Consider the following 10,564-nt stretch of genomic DNA (forward strand, 5'->3'; position numbering starts at 1 on the left):
GTGAATTCCATCAAGGCGCCCAAGGCCACGATGTGGAAGGTTGTTATGCTCTGAAGTATGTTGTGAAGGATCTGATAGATAGAGGACGATTGACTTTTGAAAATAGCGTTCCTCACGTCCTTGACAATCCACTTCCAAACCATGCTGCTGTTAACATGATCGAGGCCTTCGAAAGAGTTCGTGTCCCTCAAGAGGCCCCCATTTTAGATGTCCGTAATGTTGCTACTCCTTTTGTGCCGCTACATGTCAAACTTTGCCAGGCTTCTTTGTTTAATCACGATCATGCTTCTTGTTCAGAATGTCTTCAAAATTCTATGGGTTGTTGTGTGGTGCAAGGTGATATACAGAGCCTGATGGGTAGCAAACACTTGATTTCCAGTGATGTTTGTGTGATTGTGCCAGTGTTTCATGATTCTCCTGCTGGAAGTGTATCTTAGAAAAGGGATGTTGAACCCTTAGTAATCAGGTTACCTGGCCCGGTATCTTATGCCTCCACTAAGGCAATCCCTTACAAGTATGATGCAACTATGATTGAGAATGGGGTAGAAGTGCCTCTGGTATCCCTAGCTACGGTTGACAACGTTACTGGAGAAATTTCAACTCTGAGGAGCGAAAAGGTCCGTCCACCCTTGTTCCAAAAGAAAGTGGTTACACCTGTTGCCACAATAACTCCACCAGTTTCTCCTCCTGTTGACAAGAATGCCAGCCCATCAGGCCAGTCTATTGAAGAGTCTAATCTGGACGAAATTCTGAGGCTTATCAAAAAGAGCGATTATAAGATTGTAGACCAGCTGCTGCAAACTCCGTCAAAAATATCCATCTTGTCCTTGCTTCTGAGCTCAGAAGCTCACAGGAAAGTGTTGATGAAAGTACTAGAACAGGCCTATGTTGATCATGAAGTCTCCGTGGATTAGTTCAATGGAATAGTAGGTAACATTACTGCTTGCAAGAACTTGGGGTTTGGTGACGATGAACTCCATGAAGCAGGGAAGCACCACAACTTGGCTCTGCATATCTCAGTGCACTGCAAGTCTGACATGATATCCAATGTGCAGGTGGACACTGGATCATCCTTAAATGTAATGCCTGAGTCTACACTGAGACAGTTGAGTCATCATGGACTCTCTCTGAGGGGAAGTAGCTATTTGGTTAAGGCTTTTGACGGATCCCGCAAAGATGTTCTTGGAGAGGTAGACCTGCCAATTACCATTGGTCCTGAGACATTTCAGATCACTTTCCAGGTCATGGACATCAATGCTTCTTACAGTTGTCTCCTCGGAAGACCGTGGATTCACGACGCTGGGGCAGTAACTTCTACTCTACATCAGAAACTCAAGTTTGTGAGGAATGGTAAGCTTGTCACTGTACATGGTGAAGAAGCGTATCTGGTTAGCCAAGTGTCATCTTTCTTTTGTGTTGAAGCAGGGTCCGCTGAAGGGACGTCATTTCAAGGCTTGACTGTTGAAGGTGCAGAGCCCCGGAGGGCTAGTGCTAGTATGGCTTCATTGAAAGACGCCCAGAAAGCTGTTCAAGAAGGGCAAGCTGCTGGCTGGGGCAAAGTGATACAGATTTTGGAGAACAAGCGCAAAGAAGGCCTTGGGTTCTCCCCGACTTCAGGCGTTTCAACAGGAACTTTCTATAGTGCTGGGTTTATCAATGCTATTGCTGAAGATGCTGCTGAAAGTAGTTGTGTGCCTACGTTTGTTGTACCAGGAGGCACTGTGAGAAATTGGGAGGCCATTGATGTTCCTTTAGTCATGCATGCTTCCATGTAATGTGTCCTGTTGCTCATGCTTTTTTGTTTTCAAAATAAAAATCCTTTCACTCTACCCAAGGTGAAGGTGATGTCTTTGTAAGGGCATGTTTGTTTCGGCATTGCCGTTATCAATAAAAGTTGTCGTCTTTTCCGCGACTCTTTGTTTTTGTACTTTTTAATGCCTTTTTCTTGGAAATAATGGTAATGCCAGAAAAAACCAAAACATCTGTATTTTCTTATTAATTTCAAAAATCTGCATGAAAAACATTTTTCAAAAAACATCGAAATTTGTCAATGGCATAGACGATCGCTAACAATTCTTTTTCTGTTGTGGCATAATTTACCTGTTCCCCATCAAGGGTCTTACTTGCATAATAAATGGCATGTATCTTCTTGTCTTTTCTTTGCCCCAACACAGCCCCTACCGCATAGTCACTCGCATCACACATTATTTCAAAAGGCAAGTTCCAATCCGGTGGTTGTATGATAGGGGCAGTGACCAAAGCTTCTTTTAACCTGCAAAATGCCTTTAGGCATGCATCATCAAACACAAAATTTGCATCTTTAAGGAGCAAGCTTGTTAGTGGCTTAGTTATTGAAGAAAAATCTTTGATGAAACGGCGGTAAAACCCTACATGCTCTAGGAAACTTCTTACTTCCTTCACTGAGGTAGGAGGAGACATTTTTTCAATAATTTCAATTTTTGCTTTGTCCACCTCTATACCCCGTTCAGAAACTAAGTGTCCTAGGACAATTCCTTCTCTTACCATGAAGTGACACTTCTCCTAATTCAATACTAAGTTCACCTGTTCATATCTTTCCAAAACTTTTTCCAGGTTAGTCAAATAATTATCAAAACTAGATCCATGCACAGAAAAATCATCCATAAAAACTTCCATTATGTTTTCAACAAAATCAGAAAAAATAGACATCATGCATCTTTGAAAAGTAGCGGGGGCATTGCAAAGACCAAAAGGCATTCTCCTATAGGCAAAGTTACCAAAAGGGCATGTGAAAGTGGTTTTCTCTTGGTCATTGGGATGAATAGGTATTTGGAAGAATCCGGAATACCCATCTAAGTAACAAAAGTGCGAATGCTTAGCTAGCCTTTCTAACATTTGGTCTATAAAGGGGAGTGGGAAGTGATCTTTACGGGTTGCTTTGTTGAGCTTCCTATAGTCAATACACATTCTCTAACCGGTGACGGTTCTAGTGGCAATGGATTCATTTTTATCATTCTTAATAACAGTGAGACCACCCTTTTTAGGTACTACTTGAACCGGGCTAACCCATTTGGAATCAGAAATTGGGTAAATAACACCTGCATCTAGGAGTTTTACAACTTCTTTCATGTTAGGGTTCAACCTTCTTTGGTGTTCAACGGAGGGCTTATATTCCTCCTCAAGTAATATCCTATGTGTGCCCAATGAGGGGTTTATTCATTTAATGTCGTCGATGGTATACCCTATAGCTTTCGGATACTTTTTGAGGACATAAAGCAATTTTTCAGTTTCAACCTTATTTAGATTTGCATTCACAATAACAGGGTAAGTTGAATTAGGGCCTAAGAATTCATACCTCAAGCTCGGTGGGAGTGGTTTAAGCTCCACCTTTGGTGCCTCTTTTGGTAGAGGGGCTGGTTCTTTTCCCATTAGCTCCTCCATGCCCATATCTTCCATAGGAGGAGTTCCATCTAACATCTTCTCATACTCTTTGGCATCTCCATCTAGTTTTGTACCTGCATCACTAACCAAGCATACTTCCAAACCATCATGTGTAGTTGATGCTAAGGGGCATTCTTTCACACAACGGTCAATTATATCAAACATGCAACAAGAGTCCTTAATGGAAGGATTTTTCATTAGTTTAGCAAGTTCAAATTCAACAGTATCCTTACCAACATTAAATTCCAATTTCCCATGTTTAACATCAATTATAGCCCCTGCGGTAGCAAGGAAAGGCCTTCCCAAAAGTATTGGTACTTGGTTATCCTCCTCTATTTCCATCATAACAAAATCTGTGGGGACATAAATTTCTCCTACCTTGACAGGGACGTCCTCTATGATTCCAGCTGGATACTTAATGGAACGGTCCGCTAATTGTAGGGTCATTCTAGTTGACTTAAGTTCCCCCAACCCCAATCTCTCATAGAGAGATAAAGGCATCAAACTGACACTGGCTCCTAAGTCACACATTGCCCTTTTTACCATTTCAGGGCCTATGACACAAGGTATGGAGAAACTTCCTGGATCTTTAAGCTTTGGTGGCAATTTATTTTGGATGATAGCACTACACTCTTCCGTAAGGTTCACCGTTTCACTCTCCTCAATTTTCCTCTTTTTTGAAAGAATTTCTTTTAAAAATTTAGCATAGGTAGGCATTTGAGTTAGGACATCGGTGAAGGGAACATCAATGTAGATTTTATTCATCATCTCAATGAACTTTTTAAATTGCTCATCAAGCTTAGACTTGGCAAATCTCTGATGGAAAGGGATTTTTGGTTTGAAGGGAGGTGGTGCAACTTCCTCACCTTGTGGCTTCTCATTCTCTTCTTCAACTACCTCTCCTTGTGGTTCACTAGTTTCTTCCTCACTAGGCTTGACTCTTAAGGGGTCCTATAGTTGCTTACCACTCCTAAGTGTAACGGCGTTCATTCTAGGTTGGCGAAATTCTTGAACAACTAGGGAGAGCTGAGTCTCTAAGATTTTGTTATGGGAGGAAATAGAGTCTACTTTTGATGTAAGTGTAATAAAAGAGTCATTCAAAAGTCTAGTTTGATTTGCAAGCTCCTTGAGCTGTTCGGATTGGTTAAGAAGAAAAATTTTCATTAAAAGTTCAAGATTAGACTTTTGAATAACCTTTTGATCAATTGCAAAACTTGGTGGTGTTGTTTTTTGAACCAAGGGATTAGGGCTTTGGTTAAAACTTACCCCTTGGTCGTTTTGAATAAAGTTTATTTGCTCAACACTACCTAGTTTGCATTCACTACATGCTTTACAAGAAGAAGGTGTAGAAGTAGGAGTACTAGCACTAACATTAAGTTTTTCAAATTTGTGGGTTAGTGCATCAATCCTAGAGGCGAGATGGTCATAATCAGAGACTTCGTACATACCTGCCCTCTTTTTGGAGGGTGAAGATTTTGTAGTGAATTCTCCATCGGTCCATAGGGAAAGATTTCGAGCCATGTCTTCAATCAAGGCATGAGCTGTTTCGAAGTCCTTGTTCATTAGGGCACCACCTGCAGTTGTATCAACAAAGATTTTAGTAGCATGAGATAAACCATTGTAAAAGGTATGGATGATTAACCACTCTTCTAGACCATGGAGGGGGCAAAGTTTGAGCATTTCCTTAAAACGTCCCCATGAATCATGAAGAGATTCCCCCTCTATTTGAGTAAATTGAAAAAGCTTTGCCCTTAGTTGGCCGATTTTTGATGGGGGAAGGAAACGGATGAGAAATTCACGCTTTAATTGGTCCCATGAAGTGATAAAACCAACTCTTAGGGAATGGAACCAATTAAGAGCCTTGTTTTTTAGAGAAAAAGGGAAGAGATGCAGTCTTAAAGTTTCTTGGTTTTTCTTATATGTCACAGTGAGCCGCCAAAAAGTTGAGATATGGAGATTGGGATCCTCATCGGGGGATCCCGAAATATAATTTTGCTGCACCATCTTAAGCTGGGCAGGCTTAATTTCAAAGTCTTCACCCTCAACCGTTGGATACACAATAATAGCATATGGCTCTTCCGTTGAAGGAGTCACGTATTCTTTAAGAGCACGTCTTTCAGCCATGTTGGTATTATTTTTGTGTTTTCCAAGAAGTTAATGGTGAAGGAAAAAATAAAAAGAAAAGAGAAAAGGAAGAAGAGAGAATTCTAATCACTAAGAAAAAGTTAATTAAATTAGTTAACTCCCCGGCAACGGCGCCAAAAACTTGATAGGGCCAAACCACAAGTGCACGGCCTATCGAAGTAATAGTAGTAAGTAGAGTTATCGTTCCGCTAGGGAGTTGGTAAATCTAATTAACTTTTAGAAAATGATTAGAGGAGAAAGAAATAGGAAGTTGGAGAGTGCAGTTTTTGAAAGTAAATAACAATAATATTAAAAAGCCTCGGGATCATTGGTTCATCATAATAACGAATCTTTTCACAAGCAAGCCTTAAACTTATAATTATACGTTAATCTTAATTACTAAGGACAAGTTTCTCTTTAGCATATCACAGCTCCTCTCGAAGTCAGTGAGTGTATCCCTCCAACAACCACACCTCTTCTCATGGGTGATTGCCTTTGGGACCCTTGAAGATCGAAACTTTATGTGTCCCAAGGTTTGCTAGACTATTCTCATGTTTTGCAAACCTTGTCTAAATTCACACGATCGGATATCAAAGCTCCGCGTTCGCTTTATGAATTGATATCTGTGATGATGAATTAACCATTATTAAACCCTCCGCGTTCGCTTCCACAGTTTGATAATAATTAATTCATGTTAAGACGGTGAATTTAGATTAGGAATTAAGGTAACAAATAATTAGGGTTTAAGGCTTGGCTTGATCCAGATTACGTCATTAGACTTATCCAACGATCCCAAGACAAAGAAGTTTACTCACTCATGTTCATCGTAGACATGGGGGAAGAAGAGAGAATGCGCTAAAAGTAAATTGCAAAGGAAGTAAAAGGAAATAAAGACTTTTTATTGAAATAATGCTTGAAATAAACAAAGTAAAGGTGAATGTTTATGGTGGAGAGCTACTCTATTTATAGCTATACAATCGACTTAGAAACTAAGCAACTAAAAGGGTAAAACAGTAAAGCTGCAACAGGGTAACTTGGGCCCGAAGAAAAAGCAGCAAAAGGGGCTTCTGGAGGTGGCACGGCCGTGCCACATGTTGGCACTGGCCGTGCCAAGCTTCTGACTTGGTGGGAACATATTTTTGTTCCATATCTTCGTATTTTCGCACTGTATTTGCTCCAGTCCTCTTTCTTTTGCTCCAAGACACCTTCCACCATATATTCGTTCCTAAAATAAAATAAAAGACAATTTAAAGTAAAATATTCTAAAAGGAAATAAAATGCAATATAATTAAATCAAATCTTATTTAAAACTAAACTAAATAAAGCATTAAAATATACTAATCTATGACTCATCAAAGGTCTCGACCAGACATGGCTCTTAAGATCAAGGCTGAGATGCAAAAGCAAATTGATGCGGGTTTCCTCATTACAGCTGAATATCCTGAGTGGATTGCCAACATTGTACCAGTACCAAAGAAAGATGGGAAAGTTCGAATGTGTGTTGATTACAGAGATCTGAATAAAGCCAGTCCGAAAGATAACTTCCCATTGCCCCATATTGATGTGCTCGTTGACAGTACTGCTCAATCCAAAGTGTTCTCCTTTATGGATGGTTTCTCTGGCTATAACCAGATACGGATGTCAGCTGAAGATAGAGAAAAGACGTCCTTCATCACTCCGTGGGGAACGTTCTGTTATAAAGTGATGCCGTTCGGCTTGATAAATGCTGGTGCTACCTATCAAAGAGGTATGGCCACTCTGTTTCATGATATGATCCACAAAGAGATTGAAGTATATGTTGATGACATGATTGTGAAATCAAGTGACGAAGAGCAGCATGTTGTGTATTTGAAAAAGATGTTTGAAAGATTAAGAAAGTACAAGCTGCGGTTGAATCCCAACAAGTGCACATTTGGTGTAAGATCTGGGAAGTTGCTAGGCTTCATTGTCAGCCAAAGAGGCATTGAAGTTAATCCTGACAAAGTCCGAGCTATCAGAGAGATGCCGGCCCCTCAAACTGAAAAGCAAGTCAGAGGTTTCCTCGGACGCCTGAATTATATTTCAAGATTTATATCTCACATGACTACTACCTGTGGACCAATTATCAAATTGCTCAGAAAGAATCAGCCTGTTGTATGGAATGATGAGTGCCAGGAAGCTTTTGATAGCATTAAAGAATACTTGTTGGAACCACCTATCCTTGTCCCGCCAGTGGAAGGAAGACCTTTGATTATGTACCTGTCAGTGTTAAATGATTCCGTGGGTTGTGTTCTCGGTCAACAAGACGAGACTGGAAAGAAAGAACATGCTATCTATTATCTGAGCAAGAAATTCACCGACTGTGAGACTCGGTATACAATGCTTGAAAAGACTTGTTGTGCTTCAGCTTGGGCTGCCAAACGCCTACGTTATTATATGGTGAATCATACAACATGGTTGATATCCCGAATGGATCCAATCAAGTACATCTTTGAAAAGCCTGCTGTTACTGGAAAGATTGCACGTTGGCAAATGTTGTTGTCTGAATATGATATGGTGTACAAAGCTCAGAAAGCAATCAAAGGAAGTATCCTTGTTGAGCATCTTGCTTGTCAACCTCTTGATGATTACCAGCCGATCAAGTTTGATTTCCCTGATGAAGAGATTATGTATCTGAAAGCAAAAGACTGTGAAGAACCACTGATTAATGAAGGGCCAGATCCCAATAGCATATGGGGATTAGTCTTTGATGGTGCTGTCAATGCTTATGGTAAAGGGATTGGGGCCATTATTGTAACTCCGCAGGGGCACCACATTCCTTTCACTGCTCGAATAACTTTTGAATGCACAAACAACATAGCTGAATATGAGGCATGCATCTTGGCATTGAAGAAGCCATTGATATGAGAATTAAGCACCTTGATGTCTACGGTGACTCTGCACTTGTTATTAATCAGATAAAAGGTGAATGGGAGGCTCACCATGAGAAGCTGATCCCTTACCGTGACTATGCAAGACGTTTGTTGACATACTTCACCAAGGTAGAGTTGCACCATATCCCTCGGGATGAAAACCTGATGGATGATGCTCTTGCTACTTTGTCTTCCATGTTTCGTGTGAATCACTGGAATGACGTGCCCGTAATCAAAGTGCAGCGTCTTGATAGACCCGCTCACGTGTTTACTATTGACAATATGCCAGATCAAGCTGATGAAGATGTGAATAATGGAAAACTTTGGTATTATAATATCAAACAGTTCTTGCAGAATCATGAATATCCACCTGGTGCTTCCAACAGGGATAAAAAGACCTTGAGAAGATGGGCTAGTAGATTCCTTCTGGACGGAGAAATCCTATACAAGAGGAACTATGACATGGTCTTGTTGAGATGTGTTGATGAACAGAAAGCTGAGAGATTGATGCATGATGTACATGACGGTACCTTTGGGACCCATGCTACGGGTCACACCATGGCAAGAAAGTTATTAAGAGCCGGTTACTACTGGATGACTATGGAGCGTGACTGCTACAGACATGCTAAGAGATGCCACAAATGTCAAATCTATGCTGACAAGATTCATGTGCCTCCACATGCCCTCAATGTTATATCTTCCCCATGGCCTTTCTCTATGTGGGGCATTGACATGATCGGAAGAATTGAACCAAAAGCTTCTAATGGACATCGTTTCATTCTAGTGGCAATTGACTACTTCACCAAATGGGTTAAAGCTGTTTCCTATGCAAATGTGACCAAGCAAGTGGTAGTGAAGTTTATCAAGGATAACATCATCTGTCGATATGGTGTTCCTAACAAGATCATTACTGACAATGGTTCCAATCTGAACAATAGCATGATGCAAGCTTTATGTGAAGAATTCAAGATTGAACATCACAACTCTTCCCCTTATAGACCTCAGATGAATGGTGCAGTTGAGGCTGCTAACAAGAATATCAAGAAGATTGTTCAGAAGATGGTCACTACATACAAAGACTGGCACGAGATGCTACCTTTTGCCTTGCATGGTTACCGTACTACGGTGCGCAGTTCAACCGGGGCAATGCCTTTTTCTCTGGTATATGGCATGGAAGCAGTTCTCCCTCTGGAAGTGGAGATTCCATCTCTTCGAGTGATCATGGAAGCAAAATTAACTGAGGCTGAATGGTGTCAAAGTCGGTATGATCAGTTGAATTTGATTGAAGAGAAACGTATGGATGTTATGGCTCACGGACAATTGTATCAAGTGCGGATGAAGAATGCTTTTGAAAAGAAAGTCCGACCTCGAGAATTCAAGGAAGGCAAACTTGTATTGAAAAGGAGGATAAGCCAGCAACCCGACCCAAGGGGCAAATGGACACCTAACTATGAAGGTCCTTATGTTGTCAAGAAGGCTTTCTCTGGTGGTGCTTTGATCCTTACACACATGGATGGTGTTGAACTTCCAAATCTTGTAAATGCCGATATAGTCAAGAAATACTTTGTCTAAAAATATGAAAAGAACAGCGTGGTAGGTGGAAAACCCGAAAGGGCGGCCTAGGCAAAAATGCGCTTCCCGGTGGGTCAAAAACCCGAAAGGGCGATCCAGGCAAAAGTTAGGGACAAAAAAATGAATATGAAAAGCTCGCTGAGATTGTATGCAACTCAGGCAAGAATGAGCGTCTCGATGAGCCGAAAACCCGAAAGGGCGGTTCATGCAAAAATGAGATTAATAATAAAAGACAAGTAACTATATCTGGCAAATCACCATCACCCCTTGGGGCATCTGCAACTGCCAACGATCGTCTTCATCAGAGGCTTCTGTACTTGTGAATTCAAAATTTCTATGAAATGTAGCGGTCATCGTGTTCAATGTACCACCAACCAATAAAATTACCATTTTCCAAGATTTGTAAGTCCGTGGAGTTATGCCTTTGGCTGACTCTCACTCTTCTACATCAATTTGAGCCTGTGCTGTTGTTTGAAACTCTACTTTCTTTCTACTTTCAATGCTATATACAAAATATTTTCCTTCTATTTGATAATATCAACGTCTAAAACAAACAT

General features: G+C 40.7%; 1 protein-coding gene and 1 non-coding gene across 2 annotated transcripts; one reads left to right on the forward strand and one right to left on the reverse strand.

The window, feature by feature from the left end:
• Positions 1-3,195: 3,195 nt before the first annotated feature.
• Positions 3,196-5,544, reverse strand: LOC146915320 (uncharacterized). Its single transcript, XM_085721317.1, has 3 exons — positions 4,687-5,544; positions 3,685-4,371; positions 3,196-3,597 (listed from the first exon to the last, which is right to left on the reverse strand). Exons 1-3 carry the CDS (start codon positions 5,542-5,544, stop codon positions 3,196-3,198), a joined length of 1,947 nt encoding a protein of 648 aa, XP_085577443.1.
• Positions 5,072-5,178, forward strand: LOC146915321 (small nucleolar RNA R71). The gene has a single exon (XR_015017206.1). It is a non-coding gene; the product is annotated as a small nucleolar RNA R71 (small nucleolar RNA).
• Positions 5,545-10,564: the final 5,020 nt, after the last annotated feature.

Source organism: Medicago sativa, chromosome 6 (genome assembly GCF_051527215.1).
Source record: "Medicago sativa cultivar Bolivia chromosome 6, Bolivia_mono, whole genome shotgun sequence".
Lineage (NCBI taxonomy): Eukaryota > Viridiplantae > Streptophyta > Magnoliopsida > Fabales > Fabaceae > Medicago > Medicago sativa.

Coding starts and splice junctions, on each gene's coding strand:
- LOC146915320 (XM_085721317.1), bottom strand. CDS start 5,544: ATGGCTGAAAGACGTGCTCTTAAAGAATACGTGACTCCTTCAACGGAA. Junction 4,372..4,686: donor TTATTCAAAACGACCAAGGG/GTAAGTTTTAAC, acceptor AAGCAACTATAG/GACCCCTTAAGAGTCAAGCC. Junction 3,598..3,684: donor CCGCAGGGGCTATAATTGAT/GTTAAACATGGG, acceptor CCTTCCATTAAG/GACTCTTGTTGCATGTTTGA.